This window comes from Lipophrys pholis (genome assembly GCF_963383615.2).
Source record: "Lipophrys pholis genome assembly, contig: SCAFFOLD_52, whole genome shotgun sequence".
Taxonomy (NCBI): domain Eukaryota; kingdom Metazoa; phylum Chordata; class Actinopteri; order Blenniiformes; family Blenniidae; genus Lipophrys; species Lipophrys pholis.
In genome coordinates, this window is record NW_028292091.1 from 71316 (window position 1) to 99085 (window position 27770).

A 27770-nucleotide genomic window follows, 5' to 3' on the forward strand; every position below is an offset into this window, starting at 1 on the left:
AGTTCATCGCCCGTCCTCAGAACCAGGAGGTAGTGGAAGGTGAGAAGGCGGAGTTTTCCTGCTCCGTCTCCAAGGACACGTACGAGGTGAAGTGGTTCAGAGGGGACAAGGAGGTGGAGGCCGGAGAGAAGTTCTCCATCGTCAGCGAGGGAAGCGAAGAGCTCTGATTGTCAAGGACTGTCAGCGGAAGGATGAGGGCGGCTACGTCGCCCACATCGGCAGCGTCAAGGCCTCGGCCGATCTCTTCGTGATCGGTAAGACCGGCTCCCTGCCCAGGTCTCGTCCGTCCCTCCAGCTCGGTCTGAAGCATGTTGTGTTTTCTAGAGAAACTGAGGATCATCACACCCATCAAGGACACGGAGGTGAAGGAAGGCGGCGAGATCGTCTTTAACTGCGAGACCAATGTGGACGGCGCCAAGGCTAAGTGGCTGAAGGACCAGGACACCATGTTCGAGAGCAGCAAGTATGTGATGTCCCAACGGGACAACGTCTTCTCGCTCAGGATCCGAGATGCCCAGAAGGCCGACGAAGCCGCCTACACCGTCAGTCTGACCAATCAGAGAGGAGAACAGGCCAAGAGCACCGCCAGCGCCAAAGTGTCGGGTATAGACTGCCATCGTCAACGCACCATCACACCATCAGACCGCGTCGTCTGAACAGCAAGATGTGTTTGTTGCTGAGTCGTGTTTTGTTGCTGAGTCATGTGTTTGTGGTTCTTCAGAGGAGAAGCTGAGGTTCCTGGACCCCATTGAAGATGTGGAGACTCAGGAGAAGAAGACCATCAGCTTCGTCTGCAAGGTGAACCGTCCTGAGGTGACGGTGCGCTGGACGAAGGCCGGACAGGAAGTGACGCTCAGCAAGAGGATTGTCTACCGCACCGACGGCCTCAAGCACACGCTGACCATCAAAGACTGTGTGATGGAGGACGAGGGCGAGTACTCCGCCGCGGTTGGAGATGACAAGTGTTCCGCCGAGCTGATCATCAGCGAGGCGCCAACTGACTTCACGGCGCAGCTCAAGGACCAGACCATCACCGAGTTCGAGGACGCCGAGTTCGCCTGCAAGCTGAGCAAAGAGAAAGCTGCCATCAAGTGGTACAGGAACGGACGGGAGATCAGAGAGGGACCCAGGTACTGAACCGCTCACCCCGACACTGTCCCCTCGGTACTGAACCACTCACCCCAACACTGTCCCCCCGGTACCTAACCAATAACCCCGACACTGTCCCCCCGGTACCTAACCAATAACCCCGACACTGTCCCCTCGGTACTGAACCGCTCACCCCGACACTGTCCCTCCGGTACCTAACCAATAACCCCGACACTGTCCCTCCGGTACCTAACCAATAACCCCGACACTGTCCCCCCGGTACCTAACCAATAACCCCGACACTGTCCCTCCGGTACCTAACCAATCACCCCGACACTGTCCCCCCCCGGTACCTAACCAATCACCCGACACTATCCCCCGGTACCTAACCGCTCACCCCGACACTGTCCCTCCGGTACCTAACCAATCACCCCGACACTGTCCCCCCGGTACCTAACCAATCACCCCGACACTGTCCCCCGGTACCTAACCAATCACCCCGACACTGTCCCTCCGGTACCTAACCAATCACCCCGACACTGTCCCTCCGTACCTAACCAATCACCCCGACACTGTCCCCCCGGTACCTAACCAATCACCCCGACACTGTCCCTCCGGTACCTAACCAATCACCCCAACACTGTCCCTCCGGTACCTAACCAATCACCCCGACACTGTCCCCCCAGTACCTAACCAATCACCCCGACACTGTCCCCCCAGTACCTAACCAATCACCCCGACACTGTCCCCCCGGTACCTAACCAATCACCCCGACACTGTCCCCCCGGTACCTAACCAATCACCCCGACACTGTCCCCCCAGTACCTAACCAATCACCCCGACACTGTCCCCCCAGTACCTAACCAATCACCCCGACACTGTCCCCCCAGTACCTAACCAATCACCCCGACACTGTCCCCCCGGTACCTAACCAATCACCCCGACACTGTCCCCCCGGTACCTAACCAATCACCCCGACACTGTCCCCCCGGTACCTAACCAATCACCCCTGGCACGGTCCCCCGGTACCTAACCACTCACCCCTGGCACGGTTCCCCCCAGTATCAAACTACTTGCCCTCACACGGGTGTCTAGTCTCAAGACCCAAAACTAACGTCACTGCTGGAATCAATCACGGAACATCTGGAGCAGCCAGAGATCAGTTAGAGTCATAAAGTCGTCCCTCAATATTCATGTGGGTCACGCAGCGAGGACCATACGTCCATACGAGCAGCTTGGACTGCTGGTGTTGGTCAAGCATCACGTTTCCAGAGGTTCCAGGCCCAGTGGGGTTGATGTTGTCAGACAGGGATGTTGTCGAGAGACTGGCGCTGCAGGTGATGTGTCTGTTTGTGCAGATAATCTCTAGCGATGAGCGAGAGGGGAAGACGTGCAGACTGGTGATCAGGACGTGCAGACCGGATGATGAATGTGAATACGCCTGCGGAGTGGACGAGAGAAGAACCAGAGCCCGGCTGTTTGTTGAAGGTCAACATCTCACCACCTCCTGCAGTCACACCACACAGTCTCTGGTTCTGCAGGTTTCACCTCTGCTGTTCTCCCCCCAGAGACCCCGGTGGAGATCGTCAGACCGCCTCAGGACCTATTCGAGCCTCCAGGCTCAGACGTGGTGTTCGAGGTGGAGCTGAACAAGGACCGGGTGGAGGTGAAGTGGATGAGGAACAACATGGTCATTGTCCAGGGAGACAAGTACCAGATGATCAGCGAGGCCAAAGTCCACCGGCTGCAGGTCTGCGAGATCCGACCCCGGGACCAGGGCGAGTACCGGGTCATCGCCAAGGACAAGGATGCCAAGGCTAAACTGGAGCTGGCAGGTGAGGAGGCAGCTCAGAGTGTCGGCCAATCAGAGGGCAGCTCAGAGTGTCGGCCAATCAGAGGGCAGCTCAGAGTGTCGGCCAATCAGAGGGCAGTGCAGAGCACCCAACACGTCAGTCAGCTCCAGACCTACTGCAGGTTCCAGTGCTCTGATGAGGTTATGTGGTACAACATGGTCCTGAGGCCCTCTAGAGTCTAGTCCAACTCAGTCCATCACACTGAAGGTCAAAGGTCAAGCAGCCAAAACTTAGGGGGCGGACCGGACCATCCAGACTGGACCCTCCAGACTGGATCCTCCAGACTGGACCCGATAGAATAGACCCTACAGACTGGACCCTCCTGACTGGACCCCACAGACTGGACCCTACAGACGAGACATCACAGACTAGACACTACAGACTGGACGCTGCAGACTGGACCCCACAGACGGGACCCCACAGACGGGACCCTACAGACTAGGCGCTACAGACTAGATGCTAGAGACTGGGCGCTGCAGACTGGACCCTACAGACTGTATCTTACAGACTAGCCGCTACAGACTGGACCCTACAGACTAGATGCTACAGACTGGACCCTACAGACTGGACCCTACAGACTGGACGCTGCAGACTGGACGCTGCAGACTGGACACTGCAGACTGGACCCTGAAGACGAGACGCTACAGACTGGATGCTGCAGACTGGACCCTACAGACTAGATGCTACAGACTGGACGCTGCAGACCGGACCCTACAGACCGGACGCTGCAGACTGGACCCTACAGACTAGATGCTACAGACTAGGCGCTACAGACTGGACCTACAGACTAGATGCTACAGACTGGACCCTACAGACTAGATGCTACAGACTGGACCCTACAGACGAGACGCTACCGACTAGGCGCTACAGACTGGACCCTACAGACTGTATCTTTCAGACTAGCCGCTACAGACTGGACCCTACAGACGAGACACTACAGACTGGACGCTGCAGGCAGTCAGTTCCACCTATTCAGGTGGTAAATTTCAGTTCAGTTCAAGAGGCAGATTGTTGGAGGGAACACGTTGAGATGTTCCTCAAGAATCAACTCTGTTACGTTTGTTTTCTTTGCAGCGGTTCCGAAGATCAAAAGCACTGATCAGAACCTGGTGACGGATGCTGGGAAGCCGTTTGTCATGACCGTGCCCTACGATGCTTACCCCCGTGCCGACGCCGAGTGGTTCTTCCAGGGCGCCATTCTGCCCGTTCAGAACATCGACACCTCCACCGACCGAACCGAGTTCCGCATGAAGAGCCCCAGCAAGGAGGACCAGGGCCGGTACCGCGTGGTTATCAAGAACAAGCATGGCGAGGGGGAGGCCTTCATTAACTTGGACGTGATTGGTGAGTCTGAGTCTGGCGGCGGGACAAAAAGTATCTCTGGGTGCCTGAACTGGGTCTGACTGTCCTGGTGGTGGTTTCAGATGTCCCTGGACCGGTCAAGAACCTACGGGTTGTTGACACCACAGACGGGGAGGTGAGTTTGTCCTGGGAGGAGCCCGAGAGCGATGGCGGCAGCAAGATCGTGGCATACGTTGTGGAGCGACGAGACGTGAAGCGCAAGACCTGGACTCTGGCAACGGACCGCGCCGATACTCCAGAGTACTGCGTCAGCGGTCTCCAGAAGGAGTCCTGGTATCTGTTCAGAGTCTGCGCCCGGAACAGAGTTGGCAGTGGACCGGTAGTGGCCACTGAGGACGCAGTCCAAGCTAAGAACAAGTTCGGTAAGTATGACCTGAAGGTCCCGGCTCATGTTCGGCACATCTTCTCACTTCCGGCTTGATCTGATCCTTCCTGCTCGCCTTTCCAACGTTCCAGATGTTCCAGACGCTCCAGAGGACGTTCACGTTGGTGTGGTCAACAAGTTTGGTGCCACCGTCCACTGGGAGCCACCCAAGTTTGATGGCGGCTCAGAGATTACCGCTTACATGATCGAGCTCCGCGACAGGACGTCAGTGAAGTGGGAGGCGGCCCTAGTCTGCGGCGCTGAGGACCGCTCTGCTGCGCTCAATGACGTGGTAGAGAATAAAGAGTACATCTTCAGGGTCCGCGCCGAAAACAAGGCCGGCATTGGCAGACCCAGCGCCGCCACCAAACCCGTGAAGATCATGGACCCCATTGGTGAGTGGAGATCCGCGAAAATTGTCGAGATCCCGGCAGGACACTGTGACGCTGACTGTCTCCTTGTCTGGTGTCTGCAGAGCGGCCGAGTCCACCACTCAACCTCAACTTCAGCGACCTGATCAAGAGCGCCGTCACCCTGACCTGGGAGACGCCGCTGAGCAACGGTGGCAGCATGATCACCGGCTACATCATTGAGAAGTGTGACGATGGTTCCGACAAGTGGCTGCGCTGCAACGCCCGGCTGTGTCCCGACTTGTCCTACCGGGTACGGGTCCAGCTGGTATCCTGTGCACTCAGATCAAAAAAAACTTTTAGTGGCAGTGATGTGTCCGCCAGAAACATGTCCAACTCCTCCGGGCTTCTGTCTGTGTGGGCGGAGGCCTGGTGCTCCTTCCGACCGAACCACAGTCTGTGTGGGTGGAGGCTTGGTGCTCCATCCAATCAGACCAGAGACAACTCGGGCATTGAAGCAATACTGTGTCCAGCAGATCATTCTAGTTTACATTGGTCTGGAACACACAAAACCCAGGTCCAGGGTCAAGGTCTGGGTCAGGTTTAGAATCAGGGTCAGGGGTCAGGGTTAGGATCTGGGTTTTGGGTCTGGATCTGGGTCAAGGTCAGCTTCAAAGTTTTCTACCTCATGTTTTTGTTGTGCTGTTGTTTTTAGGTTTCCAGAATGAAGCCTGGCCAGAAATACTTCAGGGTCAGGGTTTAGGGCTCAGGGTTCACGGTCAGGGTTTAGGGCTCAGGGTTCACGGTCAGGGTTTAGGGCTCAGGGTTCATGGGCAGGGTTTAGGAGTCAGATTCAGGGTTCAGGGTCAGGATTTAGGGGTCAAGGTTTATGGTTCAGGGTCAGGGATTAGAATCAAGCTTTAGGGATCAATGATCAGGGTGAGGGTTTAGAGTTCAGAGTCAGTGTCCCGCAGAGTCAGGGTTTAGGGTTCAGGGTTTAGAGTTAGGGTTCAGGTTTCAGGATTCAGGGTCAGGGTCAGGGTCAGGGTCAGGCTCATGGTCAGCGTCAGGGTCATGGTCCGGGTCAGGGTCAGGGTCAGGATTTAGGTGTCATGGTTTAGGGTTCAGGGTTCAGGGTTATTCCTGATGTTTATGTTGTTGTATTTAGTTGTCCAGACTGAAACCTGGTAAGAAATACCTTAGGGTAGAAAGTCAAGGTCAAGGTAAGGGTTTAGGATCAGTGTTTAGGGGTCAGGGTTCAAGGTTCAAGGTTTATGGTTCAGGGTCAGGGATTAGAGTCAAGCTTTAGGGATCAATGTTCAGGGTGAGGGTTTAGGGTTCAGGTTTCAGGGCCAGGGTTAAGGATTCAGGGTTCAGGGTTCAGGGTTTAGGGTTAGGGTTAGGGTTAGGGTTAGGGTTAGGGTTAGGGTTAGGGTTAGGGTTAGGGTTAGGGTTAGGGTTAGGGTTAGGGTTCAGGATTCAGGATTCAGGATTCAGGGTCAGGGTCAGGATTTTGTTTAGGGTTTAGGGTTTATGTTGTTGTATGTAGTTGTCCAGACTGATGCCTGGTAAGGAATACCTTATGGGTTTAAAGCCAGGGTCAAGGTAAGGGTTTACGGTCAGTGTTTAGGGGTCAGGGTTTAGGGTCAGGATCCAGGGTTCAGGGTTCAGGGTTATATCTGATGTTTATGTTGTGTTTAGGTGTCCGGACTGAAGCCGGGTCAGAAGTACCTGTACAGAGTTTGTGCGGAGAACGCCGCCGGCATGTCTGACCCCACCGAGCAGCTCGGACCGCTGCTGGCCGACGACCCACATGGTGAGAAATCAGATTGCCATTTTTCATCTGTATAAAAATCTGAAGTGATTAAACAAAAATATGTCAACCACTCGGTGGCCTGAATTCTGATGCTGACATATAAAACCTTGGTCCTTCCTCAGTGGGTCCGACCTTTGACCTGAGCAGCTTTAGGAATGGGCTGGAGGTCATCGTACCGCAGCCGCTCACCATCCGAGTGCCGATCACCGGATACCCGACGCCCGTCGCCAAGTGGACGTTCGGCGACAAGCAGCTGAGCACGGAAGACGAGCGCGTGTCCATGATGACCAAGTCCACGTTCACGGAGCTGAGCGTGGCGCCGAGCGTCCGCCCCGATAAGGGAACGTATAGTCTGCAGCTGGAGAACGACATGTCGTCCGTCTCCGGAGAGATCGAAGTCAACGTCATCGGTAAGTGCAGCTGCTTCTTGAGTGCGCAGGTATTTTGACGAATGAGGATCTTTACGATCATCTTTTGCCTTCCCAGCATGCCCCAGTGCACCGAAAGACTTCAAGGTGGCCGAAGTCACCCGACACCACGTTCACCTGATGTGGGAGGCGCCGGAGCACGACGGCGGCAGTCCAGTCACCCACTACCAGATTGAGAAGCGTGAGGTGTCCCGCAAGACCTGGGCCAAGGTCGGCCTCCAGGAATCAACGAGATTCCACAAACTCAAACCATTAAACAGCCGATGAATAAACGTCTGACACGGTGAAGATTCCCGCTGGTAATTGGTTGATGATGTTTGACCTCCAGGTGGCCGCTGGCGTCCTGGACCTGGAGCACACCGTCACCGACGTCATCGAGGGGAAGGAGTACCTGTTCAGCGTCACCGCCTGCAACAAGTGTGGCCCTGGCGAACCGGCGTACATCGACGAACCCGTCAATGTGTCGTCTCCAGCCAGTGAGTGTCTGAATCTGCTCGGGAAGCAGAGAGACGCTTTCAGGTCAGAGTCTCACCTTGGTTTGTTTCGTCTGCAGCTGTTCCCGATCCTCCAGAGAACCTGAAGTGGCGTGACAAGAGTGCTAAGAGCATATTCCTGTCCTGGGAGCCTCCGAAGTACGACGGCGGCGCTCCGCTCAAAGGCTACGTGGTGGACAAGTGTCAGCGCGGTACGGACAAGTGGGAACCCTGCGGTGACCCGATTCCTGAGCTCAAGTAAGACTTTCTCCTGGCGTGCAGATCAGAACCCTGTCCCTCCATCGATTTGTCGTTCGGTTGTTTGATGTGTTTGGTGCTTGCAGGTATCAGGTGACTGGGCTAATCGAGGGCCAGTGGTACGCCTACAGAGTCCGAGCCTTCAACAAGCTGGGGGCCGGCCGACCCTGCCGGGCCACAGATGAGATCCAGGCCGTGGATGCTCGAGGTACGACCCTCTTTACTCTGACCGTACAGACAGATCGTCTTTGGGAGGGCAGAAGTACGGCACCGTGTCGTACGGCACCGTGTCGTCGGTTGCTGTGGGAGCATACGCCTCTCCAGAAAAACTCTGCTCAGTCACCCACGTTAACTGCAGGTCCTCCTCGGCCCACTAGGTGTCAGACGATGAGAGAAGAGGTCATAACATGCTAATAGCAGCTAAAGCTAGTTAACATACTGCTAGCCAAGGAGCATTAGCATCCAAGCTAACGTTGGGGGGTTGTTGTGTCAGTTTGACGTGATAAAATCGTGTGAAAGACTTTTTCACGTCTCTCACTGTTAACAGAGCCTCCAGAGATCCAGCTGGACGTGAAGCTGCTGGCCGGTCTCACCGCCAGAGCCGGCACCAAGATCGAGCTCCCGGCGGACGTGAAGGGAAAACCAGACCCCCGCATCAAGTGGACCAAGGCTGACCTGGTCCTGCGGCCCGACGACCGCATCGCCATCGACACCCAGCCGGGACACTCTAAGCTGTCCATCAGCAACACCACCAGAGGCGACACCGCCACCTACATCATCGAGGCGGTCAACACCTGTGGCCGTGCAACCGCCACTATTGACGTCAACATCCTCGGTACGGAAACAGGACGTGACTCAAAGCTGATAAAACAGAGATCCAGGCTGGAGGAGTTCTGGAGCTGTTGTCTCAGGAGCTCCACCAATCAGAGTGTAGCTACGTGTTGCTGTCTCAGGAGCTCCACCAATCAGAGTGTAGCTACGTGTTGCTGTCTCAGGAGCTCCACCAATCAGAGTGATTTTATCCTAACTTAAGTAAACCTTACCATCGAGCTCAGCTCATTTTAATCGATCCTGAAGCCAAAACTTAAGCTGAGCTTCACTTCAATAAAAGTTAAGGTAAATAAGCTAAAACCGAGCTTAGCCTGACTTAACTACACTCAATGTCAAATGTTTCTGAATTGAACTAAAGTATAAGGAAACATAACCTAACCGAGACTTTGTTCAGCTTAACTTAAACTTAAACTTAATTTAGCTTAACGAAACCGAACTAAAGATAAATCACGTAAACGGGATGAAACAATGACTTCAGCTAACCAGTGACGTTCTGGGATTCAGATAAACCCGGACCCCCGGCAGCCCTCGACATCTCGGAGATCACCAACGAGTCCTGCGTCCTGGCCTGGAACCCGCCGCGGGACGACGGCGGTTCGGCCGTCACCAACTACATAGTGGAGAGTCGCCAGTTGGACCGAGAAGACTGGGTCAAGCTGTCGGCCACGGTGAAGCAGACCACCTTCAAGGCCTGCAAGCTGACCGCCATGAAGGACTACGTCTTCAGGGTCAGTGCTGAGAACCAGTACGGCATCGGGGCGCCCACAGAGCATGCGCCCATCGTCGCCAAATACTCCTTCGGTGAGTGATCGTCCGACGGTCGCTCAGAACATCCAGAGGTCGTTCAGAGGTGAGACGGTCTTGTTTTGACCCCTGCTGGTCTCCGCCCCTCCCAGATCCTCCTGGTCCACCATCCAGAGTCACTCCCTCCGACATCGCCAAGGACGCGGTGACCTTGACCTGGTTCGAGCCTGACGAGGATGGAGGCAGCCCCATCACTGGGTACTGGGTGGAGAAGTTTGACCCCGAAACCGACAAGTGGATCCGCTGCAACAAGCTGCCCATCAAGGACACCACATTCAGGTAGACCAGGTTCAGGTAGATGAGACCACAGTAGTGGTTCAGGTCGGCCAGGTCCAGCTGGAGGAGCTGTTTGGGAGTGGAGCCTGGTGCTGACCTGGGTCTGTCTGCAGGGTCAAGGGACTCCCCACCAAAAAGAAGTACCGGTTCCGTGTGCTCGCCGAGAATCTGGCAGGACCCGGGAAACCCAGCACAGAGACGGACCCCGTCCTCGTCAAGGACCCTATCGGTTTGTCCCCGCCCACCGTTCAACACCAATTCTAACCCCCAGATTCTCCAGACCCCTCAGATCCTCTAGACTCTCCAGACCCTCTAGAGCAGTTGTGGGAAATCCTGGATAATGAGCCTATAATCGCCGTCAGCTGTGTTGATGTGAGGTCACATTGAAAACGTGCAGGGCTGCGGCCCTCGAGGACCAGGATTGCCCACCCCTGCTCTAGACTCTGCAGACCCCTCAGATCCTCTTGACTACCTAGACCCTCCAGACTGTCTAGACCGAACAAACTGTCTACATGTCTCAGCTGAGAAGTTGAAAATTGACCTGGTCTCTCTTCCAGACCCCCCATGGGCTCCGGGTAAACCGGTAGTCCGGGATGTTGCCAAGACGTCCGTCACTCTGGCCTGGACTCGTCCAGAACACGACGGCGGTGCAAAGATTGAAGGCTATGTGATCGAGTTCCAGAAGGCCGGCAGCGAGGAGTGGATCCAGACCGCGGAGGGGGTCCCTCAGACGGAGCACCAGCTGAAGGGGCTGATGGAGAAGCAGGAGTACTCCTTCAGGGTCCGGGCCGTCAACAAGGCGGGCGAGAGTGAGCCCAGTGAGCCTAGCGACCCGGTGGTCTGCAAGGAGCGCCTCTGTGAGTCCGGTTCTGAGTCCTCATGGAGGTAACCACGTCACCAAACCGTCGGTTCACCAACCGTCTGTGTTCGTCTCCACAGATCCTCCGTCGGCTCCTCAGTGGCTGGAGGTCGCCAACATCACCAAGACCAGCGCCGCCCTGAAGTGGCAGGCACCGAGCAGCGACGGCGGCTCGCCCGTCACCAACTACGTGGTGGAGAAGAGGGACGTGCGGCGGAAGGCCTGGCAGGCCGTGGACACCACCGTCAAGGAGCTGAAGTACACCGTGACGCCGCTCAACGAGGGCTCGCTCTACGTGTTCCGCGTGGCTGCAGAGAACGCCGTGGGCACCGGCGAGTTCTGCGAGCTGGAGGACGCTGTGCTCGCCAAAGACACGTTCAGTAAGTCTCTGTGGGGGTTGGACCTCGGCGGGCGCCACAAAGGGAGATTCACCGGTTAACAAGAGTTCCCCTCACTCTGCTGCGCTCGCTGCTTTTCACTGTTTTCTCTGTTTTCTTTCCCGACGTCTGACGTTCTGTCGACTCGCAGCAAAACTACACGCCTTACCAAAAGACGCGTCCGTCTCGTTCCGCCTCGCAGGGCCGAGGAATCAGTGACGGCAGCACATCATGTCACTCTGAAAAGAATCCGTGTGAACCTGAGCTTTATACTTCATTAAACAAGGCAGAAGGGAATTTTTCCATCATTTGTTGTAATCCAGGGACTCGAAGTACTGAAGGTAATCGATAATCGAGGTACTCGAGGTAATAGAGGTGCTCAAGGTAATTGAGGTACTGGAGGTAGTTGAGGTCTTCAAGGTACTTGAGATAATCAAGGTACTGGAGGTACTCAAGGTAATTTAGGTACTGAAGATAGTCGAGATAATCAAGGTACTGGAGGTACTCCAGGTTTTCAAGGTACTTGAGGTAATTGAGGTACTGGGGGTACTCAAGATACTCAAGGTTTTCAAGGTAATTAAGGTAATTAAGGTACTCAAGGTAAAATTCATTGCACTTCATTAAAAACCTTCATCTGCCTTTATTCTCGTAAGGTCACTTACTGCCCCCTTGTGGATGAAATCTGAACTTCCACTTATTGCCTGCTCCCAGTAGACCACTGCACACCACCACCGGACAATATCACTCCACTCCAGCTGCAAGAAGTGGTGCAATAACAATAATAATCTATAAAAACGTATTTACTATGTGCAGTACATCCACCCCCATACTCTGTACATGTCCACACTTATAGGCTCCGTGTGCATTTTTTTATTCTATTGTATTTTTATCTGCTTTTTTAGTTTCTGCTATGTGTGCTTCTTTTCTTTTTTACTCTCCCGCCTGTTGTACCACTGCACATTTCTCCACATGTGAGATAAATAAAGGACATCTTATCTTACTGCTGAGTTTCAGCTCCTGATGTTCGATGTTAATGGAGACAGCGCCACCTGCAGCAGTGTTTACCTTCACTCTGCTTGGTTTGCTGACATTCAGCTTGTTGTTTGTCCCGCAGCCACTCCCGGTCCTCCGTACGCTCTGACGGTGTTGGAGGTCTCCAAGAGGCACGTGGAGCTGAAGTGGGAACCTCCCAAGAGCGACGGCGGAAGACCGATAACCAGGTAGGTTGACTCACTGTCGGGCGGCTGCTGAAAAACCACTTCCTGTGCTCCAAAACCCAACTTCCTTCTTCGCAGGTACGTGATTGAAAAGAAAGAGAAGGTGGGAACACGATGGTTGAAGTGCTGCAAGACTCCCGACAGGAACAGTCAGTTCAAGGTGACGGACGTGGATGAAGGATCTGAGGTCCAGTTCCAGGTCAGAGCGGAGAACGAGGCTGGGGTGGGAGATCCCAGTGAGCCCACCGTGATTCTCACCATTGAGGATCCCACCAGTAAGATCCTGTTCCAGTTTCCTTAGACTGACAGAGCATCTGCTTCAAAGCATTTCCAGCAGAGTAACTGTCCTGTTTCTGCAGGTCCTCCTTCTCCTCCTCTGGAGGTGACCATCCCAGACGCCAGCCGAGAACACATCAACGTCACCTGGAAGCCTCCAGCCAAAGACGGCGGAAGCCCGGTGACTGGCTACCATGTGGAGGTGGCCGAGGCTCGTCCGGAGCTGAAGTGGCTCAGAGTCAACAACAGACCCGTCAAGGAGCTGAAGTTCAGGATCGACGACGGAATCAAACCGGAGAAGAAGTACATTATCCGCGTCCGTGCCATCAACACAATCGGTGTCGGCGATCCCTCTGAGATCTCGGATAAGGTGGCCACCAAGGACCCTGACTGTAAGAACACCGACACAGCCGGTCAACTAACCTTGTTGTAGAAGCTACTGTCTTCTGATTGGCTGTGCAGGATGTTGATTCTCTACTGGTCTTCAGGTGCCCCCGCCATCAATCTGGAGGCTCAGGATGTGGTGGTGGTCGAAGGTGAGAAGCTGCACCTTAACATCCCGTACCGGGCGATCCCGACACCCAAGATGGTTTGGCAGAAGGACACAGTGGAGTGCAAGGCCGACGACCGGCTCTCCATGACTGTGGAGATGAACAACGCTCATCTGGAGCTGCTGAGGAGCACGCGAGCCGACGCCGGTTCCTATGCCATCACTCTGGAGAACACTCTCGGAACCGCCACAGGCACCATGAACGTCAAAGTGATTGGTAGGACCAGACGCAGTGCGGTGAAGCTTACACCAGTCAACACCAGTCGCTCCAACAATGTTTCTGCCTGTCCTGACTCTCGCAGGCCTCCCCGGTCAGTGTAAAGACATCTCCTCCAGCGACGCCACCAGAAACTCCTGCGTGATGAGCTGGGTGGCACCGGAGGACGACGGTGGCACCCCCATCCTCAGCTATACCCTGGAGCGCCGCGAGGCCTCCAAGAAGACCTACATGCCCGTCACGTCGGGAGAGAACGTCCTGACCTGCACCGTGAAAGATCTTTACGTCAACTGCGAGTACTACTTCAGGGTGAAGGCCGTCAATAAGGTCGGAGCCGGAGAGTATCTGGTGCTCCGCAACCCGGTCATCATTGAGGAGATCAAACGTAAGTTCCGAATACAAGACAAGGTTTGTTTTCTGGAAAGTAGTTGTGGAAAAGGGAGGTGGGCTCAAATTGGGGGTCTCAGAAGAAGCGGATCCCCTCCCTTCTTCTTGGTCATCCTGTATTAGAACCAGTTTGGCACCATTGAAAAACTCTCATGTGAAGAGCAAGTTGTGGTGAAGCCAGTGGTGGTGTTCACGTCTCTGGTCTGTCTGGCAGAGAAACCCGACCCCCCCATTGCAGTGGAAGCTCGTGATCCGACATCAAAGTCCATCACGGTGACCTGGAAAGCACCAGACTCCGACGGAGGCTGTCCGATCCAGGGCTACATTGTGGAGAAGATCGAGAAGGACGGTGACCGCTACGAGCGCGTCACACCGAGTCTGGTGCCCGGCTTCTCCTTCGTGGTGACGGGCCTGAAGGAGGACATGGAGTATCAGTTCAGAGTCCGGGCGGAGAACGCCGCCGGCGTCAGCGAGCCGTCACGTAGCACGCAGCCCACGAAGGCGGCGGACCCAATTGGTACGATGAGGCGACATTCGCTGAAATCCCCTCCTCATGCCACAAAATGTCTCACTGGAAATGCTTCAACTTCCAGACAAACCGAAGGTGACGCTGCACGCTCGCGTGCAGCCCGGTGTGTGCATCAAGAAGGGCGAGGAGATCCGTATCGATGCTTATGTCTCCGGCTCACCGTATCCCAAGATCACGTGGCTGAGGAACGACGAGGACGTCACTAAGGAGCCCACCAAGACCGTCGTCCCGGCCGTCCGGAGGAAGACCAGGGCCAAGGTTTGGATTGGTGGATAAGAGGAAGACTGTTTTTGGTGATTTGGTGGACTGTTGGATGACTTTTTCTGCTCTTGCAGGTTCCAGAGGCGGAGCCGGAGTTTGTGACTCCGTTGCGTGAGCGTCTGGGTCTGGATCAGACCACCAGGGGGCAGTCGGCGCTGATGATCCGCGAGGCTGTGCGAGCTGACCACGGAGTCTTCACCATCCAAGTAGAGAACACTCATGGCGTGGCGTCTGCCTGCTGCAATGTCAACGTGATGGGTGAGAGAGCGGCAGAGCTCGTTTGGCAACATCATCCCTTCCATTTCCAGTGTCTGTGATAGTAACCGTGACTCCGCCCTCCCCAGATAAACCCGGACCACCCGTCAACTTCTCCTTCGAGGACATCAGGAACACGTCGGTGGTGTGTAACTGGGAGCCACCCGAGGACGACGGTGGCAGCGAGATCCTCAACTACATCCTGGAGAAAAAGGACAACCGGAACCAGGAGGTGGGCTGGATCACCATCACCTCCACCCTGAAGGGCACCAGCTTCCCCGTCACCAAGCTCATCGAGGGCAAAGAGTACATCTTCAGAGTCAGCGCCGAGAACAAGCATGGCTGCGGGCCGCCATGCGTCTCCGAGCCACTCGTCGCAAAGAACCAGTTCAGTGAGTTCCGTCACTGCGGCGACGCTCAGTTTGACCGCCGAGAAACTCCTCTTTTGGTTTCCACGGTGACGGCCAAAGACAAGTTTTTTGTTTGTTTTCTTTGTTTGTCCTTCATTTTCCTTCAAGACCAGTTTGTTCCTGAAGGAAACTTTGTCATCCAGAATAGTTCAGCTGATCTATTCGGTCAGGTTTCTCTTCATTTCTCCTTCAGCAGTCTGTGAAACCGTCTCGGTGTCTCTTGACCTTCCCAGATCCCCCCGATGCCCCCAACACGCCCAGGGTTCACGAGGTGACGGCGAGCTCCGCCCACATCTCGTGGCATGAGCCGAAGGACAACGGCAGCCCGATCCTGGGCTACTGGATCGAGAGGAAGGAGGTGAACAGCAAACACTGGACGCGGGTGAACCGGGCGCTGCTAAACTCACTGGAGGTCAAGGTCTCGGGTCTGATGGAGGGTCTGACCTACATCTTCAGGGTCTGTGCCGAAAACCTGGCCGGGCCCGGACCCTTCAGCGAGCCCACCGACCGCACTGTCGCCATGGACGCCATCTGTGAGTCATTTTATATCAGAACGTTTGCTTCAGCGCCACAGACAGGATGTGACATCATACCCCCCTCCTCCCCACAGTGCCCCCCGGCCCCCCTACACCTTGGATCGTAGACACGGGGAAGGACTCCATCATCGTGGCCTGGAAACCTCCACTGTACAACGGAGGAGGAGACATCCTGGGATACCATGTGGAGAAGGTACACACACACACACACACACACACACACACACACACACACACACACACACACACACACACACACACACACACACACACACACACACACGTTTGACCTGTTTGACCTGTTTGACCTGTTTGACCTGTTTGTGCAGGTTCTGGCCGGGGAGAAGGACTGGACCCGTAGCACCGAGTTCCGGTGCAAGGATCTGACCTTCACCGTAACCGGACTCACTGAGGGCGCCGACTACTATGTCAGGGTCATCGCCGTCAACGAAGCTGGGCCCGGCGCCCCCGGAGTCACCGAGCCCGTCACCGTCAAAGAGCCACAAGGTGCTGGAGAGTGGGTGACGCAAACTGTTGACCTGTTGCCACCACGGTGACCTGTTGCCACCACGGGGACCTGTTGCCACCACGGAGACCTGTTGCCACTACAGTGACCTGTTGACCTATCGTACCACAGTGACCTGTTGACACCATGGTGACCTGTTGACCTGTTGCCACTACAGTGACCTGTTGACCTATCGTACCACAGTGACCTGTTGACACCATGGTGACCTGTTGACCTGTTGCCACTACAGTGACCTGTTGACCTATCGTACCACAGTGACCTGTTGACACCATGGTGACCTGTTGACCTGTTGCCACTACAGTGACCTGTTGACCTATCGTACCACAGTGACCTGTTGACACCATGGTGACCTGTTGACCTGTTGCCACTACAGTGACCTGTTGACCTGCTGCCACCACAGTGACCTGTTGCCACTACAGTGACCTGTTGACCTGTTGCCACCATGGTGACCTGTTGACCTGTCGTACCACAGTGACCTGTTGACACCATGGTGACCTGACACTGACCACTCTCCTCTCAGAGCTTCCTGCTGTCAACTTTGATGACTCGGTGAAGAACGGCGTGATCATCAGAGCCGGCGAGCCGCTGAAGCTGCCGGCCGTGGTGACTGGACGTCCGCAGCCCGACGTGACTTGGCACAAAGACGAGGCGGCGCCGGATGGCGACCGGTCGGCCGTGGAGACCGTCGGCACCAACAGCACGCTCTTCATCAGAAAGGCTCTGAGGGCCGACCACGGGAAGTACCGGGTCACCGGGACCAACAGCAGCGGAGCCACGAGCGCCGAGACACGAGTGGACGTCATGGGTAACACACTCTGTTACACACTGTGTTACAAATACTGTTACACACTCTGTTACACATTGTGTTACAAATACTGTTATACACTCTGTTACACACTGTGTTACACACTGTGTTACACACTCTGTTACACACTCTGTTACACATTGTGTTACACACTCTGTTACACACTCTGTTACACATTGTGTTACAAATACTGTTACACACTCTGTTACACACTGTGTTACAAATACTGTTACACACTCTGTTACACACTGTGTTACAAATACTGTTACACACTCTGTTACACATTGTGTTACAAATACTGTTACACACTCTGTTACACACTGTGTTACAAATACTGTTACACACTCTGTTACACACTGTGTTACAAATACTGTTACACACTCTGTTACACACTGTGTTACAAATACTGTTACACACTCTGTTACACATTGTGTTACAAATACTGTTACACACTCTGTTACACATTGTGATACACACTCTGTTACACGTTGTGTTACAAATACTGTTATACACTCTGTTACACACTGTGTTACACACTGTGTTACACACTGTGTTACACACTCTGTTACACATTGTGTTACAAATACTGTTACACACTCTGTTACACATTGTGTTACACACTCTGTTACACACTCTGTTACACATTGTGTTACACACTCTGTTACACACTCTGTTACACATTGTGTTACACACTCTGTTACACGTTGTGTTACAAATACTGTTATACACTCTGTTACACACTGTGTTACACACTGTGTTACACACTGTGTTACACACTCTGTTACACATTGTGTTACAAATACTGTTACACACTCTGTTACACATTGTGTTACACACTCTGTTACACACTCTGTTACACATTGTGTTACAAATACTGTTATACACTCTGTTACACACTGTGTTACACACTGTGTTACACACTGTGTTACACACTCTGTTACACATTGTGTTACACACTCTGTTACACACTCTGTTACACATTGTGTTACAAATACTGTTACACACTCTGTTACACACTGTGTTACACACTGTGTTACACACTGTGTTACACACTCTGTTACACACTGTGTTACACACTGTGTTACACACTGTGTTACACACTGTGTTACACATTGTGTTACACACTGTGTTACACACTGTGTTACACACTGTGTTACACACTTTGTTACACACTGTGTTACACACTGTGTTACACACTGTGTTACACACTCTGTTACACACTCTGTTACACACTCTGTTACACACTGTTACACACTGTGTTACACACTCTGTTACACACTCTGTTACACACACACACCGGCTAGTGGAGGCTGTTGCAGTACTGTGTGGCACCAGCAGGTGGTGCAGTGAGTGTTGACGAGCTCCCACCTCACACCGTGTCCCTGTACCATCCTGCAGATGTCCCTGGACCAGTGGTGGACTTGAAAGCGGTCTTGGTGACCAAGAAGAACATTGTGCTGACCTGGTCCGACCCGGTGGACAACGGCGGCAGTGACATCATAGGCTACGAGGTCCTGAGGAAGGATGCCAAGATGAAGCTGTTCCGGCAGCCCATCGAGACAGCGTCCTGCAAGTGTGACGTCCAGGGCCTGCTCGCCATGGAAGAGTACGACTTCAGGGTGGTGGCCCGCAACAAGTACGGTGACGGAGCGCCGGCGGACCTGGGACCCATCATGGCCCAGGACCCCAAAGGTAACCAGACCCAAACTCCGGCTGCCGCAGTCACATGTCATCTCGACTCGGCTAAACTTCTCCACCCTCCAGGAACTCCGTCCGCCCCTGAGAAGCTGCACTACACCAACCGCACCAAGACCACCATCAGCCTGGCCTGGCAGCCGCCGCACAGCGACGGCGGCAGCCCTGTGGTCGGATACTACGTGGAGAAGATGAGGTCAGACGGCTCCGAGTTCGAAGTGGCCAACAGGAAGATCTTCCCCAAATGCTGCGGCACGTTGGAGAACCTGACGGAGGGCCAGGAGTACCAGTTCAGGGTCCTCGCTATGAATGAGGTTGGGAACGGAGACCCATCCAGACCCATCACTGCCAAGATCCAGGATGACGAGAGTACGTGGACCTGGACTAGTGACCTGAACTGTTTCCAACTGACCTGGACCTTTATCAAGTGACTTGGAATTTTGAGATGGTTTGGTCTCTGGTCTGGTTTGGTCTCTGTGCCACCGCCGAGAACCGATCCATTCTAGGACGGAACTAGGATGGACAGGAAGTAAGCATGTTTCTTTTCTTCCAACACAGTCGCTCCGGTCATCACCATCCTGAAGTTCTTCAAGAGCAACACCATCATGGTTAAGAAGGGAGCGTCTATCGACATCCCGGCCGAGGTGCGAGGTCTGCCCCTGCCGACGCTGCGCTGGATGAAGGACGACGTGGTCCTCGAAGTGCCTGACGCCGAGAGGATGACGATGGAGTCCGAGGAGGTGAGAACGATTCTTTCATCTGTCTTTAAATCCACGAGGTAACGTTGAGGGTCTAAGCCAACCTTTCCCACTCCAGGTGGACCGAACCACCATGAAGACCACGATCGCCATTCCGGTCACCATCCGGCAAGACAAAGGCAGCTACAAGCTGCTGGCCGAGAACTGTCATGGCAAAGCTCAGCACAGCATCTGGGTGGAGATCCTGGGTAAGTCCTCCATCGCTAAACTCGTTTGTGTTCGACTGGGATCGTCATGTTAACCGAACTCCACCGCTGCAGACCGACCGCTCCCGCCCAGGAACGTGGTGGTGTCCGACATCAAGGCGGATTCCTGCTACCTGACCTGGGACGCCCCGGAGGACAACGGAGGCAGTGAGATCACCAACTACGTCGTGGAGCGCCGCGACGCCAGCAAGAAGAAGTCCGACTTTGACGCTCTGACCACCAACTTAATCGACCGGAGATACGGGGTGAATGAAAAACCAAAACCGCCTCCGACCTGCTAGCGTGTGATAAAACCTGGTCCAAAGTGACAAAAACTGTCTGAAACTCTGAAACTTTTCCTCCTTCAGATCTACAAGATGGACTTGAATGGTACCTACCAATTCAGGATCAAAGCTGAAAACAAGTACGGCGTCAGTGACGGCTGCGACTCAGAGAAGGTGCAGCTCAGGGATCCCTTTGGCCTCCCCGGACCTCCACGGAACCCCAAGATTATTGCCGCCACCGCCGCCACCATGACTTTGACCTGGGAACCGCCCCTGGACAACGGTGGCTCCACCATCCAGGGCTACTGGCTGGAGAAGAGGGAGCGTGGTGCTGTGTACTGGGGCCGGGTTAACCGATCCCCGGTGACCAAACCGGCGGTGAAGGGTCTGCAGTACACTGTCCTGAGGCTCATCGAAGGAACCGAGTACCAGTTCAGGGTGGCGGCGTCCAACGCAGCCGGACTGGGACCGTACAGCGAGGCCACCGAGTGCCGCTTCGCCGTGGACCCATGCAGTGAGTGTCCACGTTACAGTCCCAGCATTTACCGTCCAAATGTGTACCGTCCAAACGTTTACCGTCCAAATGTTTACCGTCCAAACGTTTACCGTCCAAATGTTTACCGTCCAAACGTTTACCGTCCAAATGTTTACCGTCCAAACGTTTACCGTCCAAATGTTTACCGTCCAAATGTTTACCGTCCAAACGTTTACCGTCCAAACGTTTACCGTCCAAATGTTTACCGTCCAAACGTTTACCGTCCAAACGTTTACCGTCCAAATGTTTACCGTCCAAATGTTTACCGTCCAAATGTGTACCGTCCAAATGTTTACCGTCCAAACGTTTACCGTCCAAATGTGTACCGTCCAAATGTTTACCGTCCAAACGTTTACCTCATCTCTAAAAACATCTCTGACCTCTGCCCCCCCCCCCCCCCCACAAGACCCGCCCAGCCCTCCTGGAGCACCCACAGTTAAAGATAAAACTAAGAGCAGCATCACGCTGTCCTGGAGCCCGCCGGATCGAGACGGAGGCAGCCCCATCAAAGGCTACATTGTGGAGGTCCACGAGGAGGGCTCACCTGATTGGAGGAGAGTTAACCCCGCCGACAAACTCCACCCCTCCACTGAGATCACTGTCCCAGACCTCAAGGAGGGCAAGAACTGCAAGTTCAGGATCTACGCCGTCAATGCAGCCGGTAACTCGGACCCCGCCCGGACGGCGGACATCATGGTCCAGGACATCCTGAGTAAGAAACCACACCAGTCCCTCATCTGCTCATGAACCCTGAGCATATAGCTGGTTAGACCCATTAACATATAGCTGGTTAGACCCATTAGCATATAGCTGGTTAGACCCATTAGAATATAGCTGGTTAGACCCATTAGAATATAGCTGGTTAGAGCCATTAGCATATAGCTGGTTAGAGGCATTAGCATATAGCTGGTTAGAACCATTAGCATATAGCTGGTTAGAACCATTAGCATTAAGCTGGTTAGAGCCATTAGCATATAGCTGGTTAGACCCATTAGAATATAGCTGGTTAGAGCCATTAGCATATAGCTGGTTAGACCCATTAGCATATAGCTGGTTAGAACCATTAGCATTAAGCTGGTTAGAGCCATTAGCATATAGCTGGTTAGAACCATTAGCATTAAGCTGTTTAGAGCCATTAGCATATAGCTGGTTAGAGCCATTAGCATTAAGCTGGTTAGAGCCATTAGAATATAGCTGGTTAGACCCATTAGAATATAGCTGGTTAGAGCCATTAGCATATAGCTGGTTAGAGGCATTAGCATATAGCTGGTTAGAACCATTAGCATATAGCTGGTTAGAACCATTAGCATTAAGCTGGTTAGAGCCATTAGCATATAGCTGGTTAGAACCATTAGCATTAAGCTGTTTAGAGCCATTAGCATTAAGCTGGTTAGAGCCATTAGCATTAAGCTGGTTAGAGCCATTAGCATATAGCTGGTTAGAGCCAGGTTAGAACTGGTTAGAACTAGTTCCAGTCCTGGAGGAACGTTACCGTTGGAGGTTCTGTCTGTGAGGTTTTTCCGCGGTGTGTCTTCGAGGTGCTGAAGTGTGTTTCTGGTTCTACAGTTGAGCCGACCGTCACACTGGACGTCTCGGCTCCAGACCTGCTGAACTGCCGAGCCGGGACTACCATCAGGATCCCCACCACGGTCACCGGACGCCCCGCTCCCAAAGTCACCTGGACCTTTGACGGCGCCGCCGAGACCGAGAAGAAGAACGAGCTGCACACGCTGCCGGTGGACTCGGAGGTCGGTCCCCCACACGCCCGCACCAGTCCGGGTTCACATTTGAATCCGACTCATCGAGGCTGTTCTGTCTCCAGGTCCATTCCACCGAGACCACGTCGCTGGTTCTGATCCCCGAAAGCAAACTGAGCCACAGCGGACGCTACATCCTGAACGCTGAGAGTCCCGCCGGACACAAGGTGGTCAAAGTCCGAGTCAACGTCCTCGGTAGGAACATCTTCAATGTGGTAGACAGGAAGTGATGTCACACAGAGTGTAGTAGCATGAAAAGTCACGGCGTTGATGTGTTGACGCCTGCAGACCTGCCTGGACCGCCCAGAGACCTGAAGGTCAGCGACGTGACCCGAGGAACCTGCAGACTGACCTGGAAGCCACCGCAGTGCGACGGAGGCGAACGCGTTAAGAGCTACTTTATCGAGAAGAAGACGGTGGAGGGCAAAGCCTGGACCAAGGTACGACACCCCGGTTCAACCTCAACCTGCCCCTGACTGCTGGCCCCTTGTGCCTGACCTGTGGTCCCTGACCTCTGGTCCTTGACCTTTGACCTTGCTCCTCCAGGTGAACACGGCCTGTGCTGCTCAGTCCCTGGTTGTTCCAGACCTCATTGATGGTCAGGAGTACCTGTTCCGCGTCCGGGCAGAGAACCGCTGTGGCTTTGGACCCTTTACTGAAACCACTGAGGGTGCCACAGCCCGAGACCCCATCCGTACGTAGCACGCACGCACGCACGCACGCACGCACGCACGCACGCACGCACGCACGCACGCACGCACGCACGCACGCACGCACGCACGCAGAGGGAGTTCTTTTGCTATTTTTCAGTTTGAGAGCAGCGAAGGATGTAAGGGGTTAACATGTCGGCTGAATGGTTGATTGGAAGTGTTGTTACCATAAATGGTTAATTGGAGGTGTGTCTAAAAGTGAGGACCATGGTGATGATGAACAAGTGAGATTTATCACCACTGAGTTCCTGATGTGTCCACGACTCACGTATGTATGTTTGATAATTACAGATTTACACTCAGTTTAATCTGTAAGACAGAATTTCGCACATTTTCTACATCCTGATGATAAGCAAGGCTGCTGGAGTTTGGTGAGATGTTCCTGATGTGATGAAGAGCGCCTGCTGTAAACAGACTCACCTGTTGTGTGATGACGTGTTGGAGGCGTGGACCTCGAGTCGTGACCTCTGACCTCTGTGTGTGCAGATCCTCCCGACCCCCCCACCAGGCTGAAGATCCAGAGCGTGAGGAAAGGCACCGTCACATTGAGCTGGAAGGCGCCGAAGAATGACGGCGGCGCTCCGGTGACCCACTACAGTGTAGACCTGCTCTGCTGGGACGCCAGCGGCGCCCAAAAGGAGTCGTGGAGGAGGTGAAGCTCCGGCTGGAGGCCTGCTTGCAGAAGCTCCACCCTCAGGCCAAAGCAGAACGGACGTGGTTTAACTGCTCACTCTACACTCTTCCAGGTGTAACAGGCGAGACGTGGACACCACCAGCTTCAGGGTGGAGGACCTGACGCAAGGAGACGAGTACGAGTTCCGGGTGGTGGCCTACAATCGGGCCGGCGCCAGCAGACCCTCCACCACCGCCGGACCAATCACCATCCAGGACCAGACCTGTAAGTCCCAGTGCATCATGGGTAATGTGACGTTGTGTGACTGTTTGAAACAGATCAGAAGGTTACTGGTCTCAGGTTGTGTCCAGAGACCCAACCAGGTTAGTTTAACTAGTGAGAAAAGTCTGTTTAACTAGAATAGTTTAATCAGGTTAGTTTAACCAGTGGGATAGTTTAGTTTAACCAGGTTAGTTTAACTAATGAGATAGGTTAGTTTAACAGGGTTAGTTTAACCAGTGAGATATTTTAGTTTAACCAGTGAGATGGTTTTACCATTTTAACCAGGTTAGTTCAACTAGTGAGACAGGTTAGTTTATCCAGGTTGATTTAACCAGGTTAGTTTAACTAGTGAGACATGTTTGTTTAATCAGGTTAGTTTAACCAGTGATATGGTTTTACCATTTTAACCTGATTAGTTCAACTAGTGAGACAGGTTAGTTTATCCAGATTTATTTAACCAGGTTAGTTTAACTAGTGAGACAGGTTAATTTAGCCAGGTTAGTTTAACCAGTGAAATGGTTTAACCATTTTAACCAGGTTAACCAGTGAGACAGGTTAGTTTTTCCAGGTTAGTGTAAGCAGATTAGTTTAACCATGGACTAGTTAGTTCAACCAGGTTAGTTTAACCATGGACTGGCTAGTTTAATCAGGTTAGTTTAACTAGTGAGACAGGTTAGTTTATTGAAGTTAGTTTAAGCAGGTTAGTTTAACCAGGGATCAATTTGTTCAACCAGGTTAGTTTAACCAGGGACTGGTTAGTTTAATCAGGTTAGTTTAACTCGTGAGACAGGTTAGTTTAACTCGTGAGACAGGTTACTTTAACCAGGGACCAGTTAGTTCAACTAGGTTAGTTTAATTAGTGAGACAGGTTAGTTTATTGAAGTTAGTTTAAGCAGGTTCGTTTAACCAGGGATCAGTTTGGTCAACCAGGTTAGTTTAACCAGGGACTGGTTAGTTTAATCAGGTTTGTTTAACTCGAAAGCGAGGATAGTTTAACCATGTGAGTTTAACCAGTGAGACGGGTTGGTTTAACTGTCCGGCTGTGTCCGGCGGTGTCCGGTTGTGTCCTGCTCCATCCAGGTGCTCCATCCATCGAGTTGAAGGAGTTCATGGAGGTGGAGCAGGGCTCGGACATCAGCATCGTGGCCAAGCTTCGTGGCTGCCCCTTCCCCACCCTCACCTGGTTCAAGGCTCCGCCCCACAAGCCCGACGCCCGGGTGGAGGTGCAGTACGACGAGCACATCAACAAGATGGTGTCTGACGACAGCTGCACGCTGCTGATCCAGCAAGGCAAACGTCCAGACACCGGCCTCTACACCTTGGTTGCCTCCAACAGCCTCGGCAAAGCCACCAAGGAGATGAGGCTCAACGTGCTTGGTAGGACGGCAATCACACCGACAGCCGACACCACAAGCAAACATCCTGGAACACGGGTCCTCAAGTGCTAACAAGCAATAATTGTCTCTGACCCTGTGACTGCAGGCCGACCTGGTCCTCCGTCTGCTCCAATTAAGTTCGAGGAGATCGGGGCTGAGAAGATCACCCTCTCCTGGCTTCCTCCGAAGGATGACGGCGGTTCCAAAGTGACCAACTACGTCATCTGGCGGCGGGTAGCCAACAGAAAGACCTGGGTGCCCGTCACCAGTGAGCCCAAAGAGCGGATCTGGACCGTGGAGAACCTGATGCAGGGCCACGAGTACGTCTTCCGCATTATGGCACAGAACAAGTATGGCGTTGGCGAGCCGCTGGACAGCGAGCCGGAGGTCGCCCGCATCCTCTACAGTGAGTCTCCACAAACACCCGAGCCACGCTGCAAGTCCGACAGTGTTCACGGTCTTTTCCTGCCCCTCCTTCAGGTCCGCCCGGGCAGGTGGAGAAGCCCACCATCACCAATGTGACCATGGACTCCATGACGGTGAACTGGGAGGAGCCGGAGGACGACGGCGGCAGCCCGATCACCGGTTACTGGCTAGAGCGCAAAGAGACGGCGGGCAAGCGTTGGACCCGTGTCACTCGTGACCCGATCCGACCGATGGGACTGGGCGAGTCTTTTATCGTGAGTGGACTCATCGAGGGTTCACAGTACCTGTTCAGGGTCTGCGCCATCAACGCCGCCGGTCCTGGACTCTACAGTCCCACCACCGACCCCACCATCGCCAGAGACCCCACCTGTAAGAGTCGCTCCGGCACTGCAACAGCTCACGTTCCAGCCACATGCTGACCAATCATCTGTCTCCCCCTGTAGCCCCACCCTCTCCTCCAACCCCCAAGGTGTCTGATTGGACCAAATCCACGGTGGACCTGGAGTGGATCCCTCCTCTGAAGGACGGAGGCTCCAAGATCATCGGTTACTGGGTGGAGTACAAGGAGGAGGGCACAGAGGCCTGGTTGAAGGTGGGGAACCGTCAGGTTGTGTTGTTTGTTTTTTGTGTCTGTTATTTCATGTCAGTGAACTTTGTGGCTTCGTGGTTGTTGTCGTTTTCAGGCGAAGGAAACTGAAATTAGAGGCACGCGCTTCGTGATCACAGGTCTGAAGCCCGGCGGTCAGTACCGGTTCAGGGTTATTGCTTTCAACGCTGCCGGTAACAGTGAGCCAGGCGAAGTCCCCGAGGTGCTTGAGGTCAACGACCGAATCAGTGAGTTTCGACAAAAATCGAGGAAAATCTAAATGTTTTCCAGTGATCAGGCTCTGACGTAGTTTTTTCCATTCAGTTGCTCCTGAGGTGGACCTGGACGCCTCGGTGAAGGAGAGGATGGTGGTCCACGCCGGCGGAGTGATCCGCATCATCGCCTACGTGTCAGGCCAGCCGTCGCCCGAGGTCACCTGGAGCCGAGACGGAGCGGCGCTGCCTCCAGAGGCCAAGGTGGAGACGACCGCCATCAGCTCATCTCTGGTCATCAAACCGTGCGCCAGGAGACACCTCGGTGTCTACATCCTGACCGCCAAGAATGCCGGCGGGGAGAAGACCAAGAACATCACAGTGGAAGTTTTGGGTGAGAGACTGGACCCTCGGCATGATCAATAACCGATTTAAAAATGGCCTCCCTTTGTGTGAACCTGGTTTTGTTGACCCTCAGATGTTCCCGGACCTGTGGGCATTCCACTCGTCGCCGAGAATCTGACCATAGACTCTTGCAAGATCAACTGGTTCTTCCCCGAGAACGACGGCGGCTCTCCGATCAGCAACTTCATCATCGAGAAGCGTGAGGCCGAGCGTAAAGCCTGGACCTCGCTGTCATTCACCGCCAGCAGGCAGAACGCCGTCGCTCACGGTCTCACCGTCGGAAAGTCCTACTTTTTCCGGGTGGCCGCGGAGAACGCAATCGGCATCGGACCCTTCATGGAGACAGCCGCTGAGCTTGTCATCAAGGAGCCAATGAGTGAGTTTGATGAAATGTCGTCCTGAAAACTTCCTGGGCTGTCAGTCCAATACGGTCATTGAGCATGTCGTTGTTCTTCAGGTGTACCGGATCGCCCAGAGGAACTGGAGGTCACCAAGGTCACCAAGGACTTGATCAGCGTCACTTGGAAGCCGCCGAAGTTTGATGGCGGCTCTGAGATCACCATGTACATCCTGGAGGCACGCATGATTGGCAAAGACAAGTTCGCTCGGCTGACCAAGGAGAAGCTGATGGAGAGGAAGTACACGTACGACGGGCTGAGGGAGGGTGACACCTACGAGTTCAGGGTCATTGCCGTCAACGAGGTCGGACCCGGCAAACCGTCGTTCTGCACCAAACCCATCACCTGCAGAGATGAGCTGGGTGAGCTGCTGCTGGAGCGAGTCGGACCACCACTAGTCCTCGGGGCACCACCAAGTCTGACGCTTTGCTTTCTGTTT

The 27770-nt window shown here is 53.9% G+C and overlaps 1 protein-coding gene across 1 annotated transcript in view; it reads left to right on the plus strand.

The window, feature by feature from the left end:
• The window catches only part of LOC308128191 (titin-like), a gene marked incomplete at its 5' end in the record, with an annotated part of 167030 nt that overhangs the window by 71198 nt on the left and 68062 nt on the right, over positions 1–27770 (plus strand). Inside the window, 56 exon segments of the mRNA XM_080493900.1 lie at positions 1–144; positions 147–254; positions 325–603; positions 722–1130; positions 2459–2577; positions 2658–2924; positions 4017–4286; positions 4367–4666; positions 4761–5063; positions 5144–5331; positions 6720–6834; positions 6957–7244; positions 7321–7472; positions 7591–7738; positions 7816–7993; positions 8080–8201; positions 8541–8828; positions 9329–9625; positions 9721–9907; positions 10018–10133; positions 10462–10761; positions 10844–11143; positions 12255–12360; positions 12436–12632; positions 12717–13025; positions 13122–13400; positions 13486–13785; positions 14002–14304; positions 14381–14574; positions 14652–14835; positions 14922–15224; positions 15476–15775; positions 15853–15971; positions 16108–16285; positions 16825–17109; positions 18508–18801; positions 18874–19173; positions 19363–19544; positions 19621–19750; positions 19823–20013; positions 20116–20545; positions 20973–21278; positions 22133–22314; positions 22389–22518; positions 22612–22763; positions 22870–23017; positions 23520–23685; positions 23780–23931; positions 25009–25305; positions 25411–25710; positions 25785–26099; positions 26174–26322; positions 26414–26564; positions 26641–26922; positions 27007–27309; positions 27391–27693. The exon segment at positions 1–144 is cut by the window's left edge and continues 12 nt beyond it. Coding sequence (XP_080350026.1) covers positions 1–144; positions 147–254; positions 325–603; positions 722–1130; positions 2459–2577; positions 2658–2924; positions 4017–4286; positions 4367–4666; positions 4761–5063; positions 5144–5331; positions 6720–6834; positions 6957–7244; positions 7321–7472; positions 7591–7738; positions 7816–7993; positions 8080–8201; positions 8541–8828; positions 9329–9625; positions 9721–9907; positions 10018–10133; positions 10462–10761; positions 10844–11143; positions 12255–12360; positions 12436–12632; positions 12717–13025; positions 13122–13400; positions 13486–13785; positions 14002–14304; positions 14381–14574; positions 14652–14835; positions 14922–15224; positions 15476–15775; positions 15853–15971; positions 16108–16285; positions 16825–17109; positions 18508–18801; positions 18874–19173; positions 19363–19544; positions 19621–19750; positions 19823–20013; positions 20116–20545; positions 20973–21278; positions 22133–22314; positions 22389–22518; positions 22612–22763; positions 22870–23017; positions 23520–23685; positions 23780–23931; positions 25009–25305; positions 25411–25710; positions 25785–26099; positions 26174–26322; positions 26414–26564; positions 26641–26922; positions 27007–27309; positions 27391–27693 — 12798 coding nt within the window.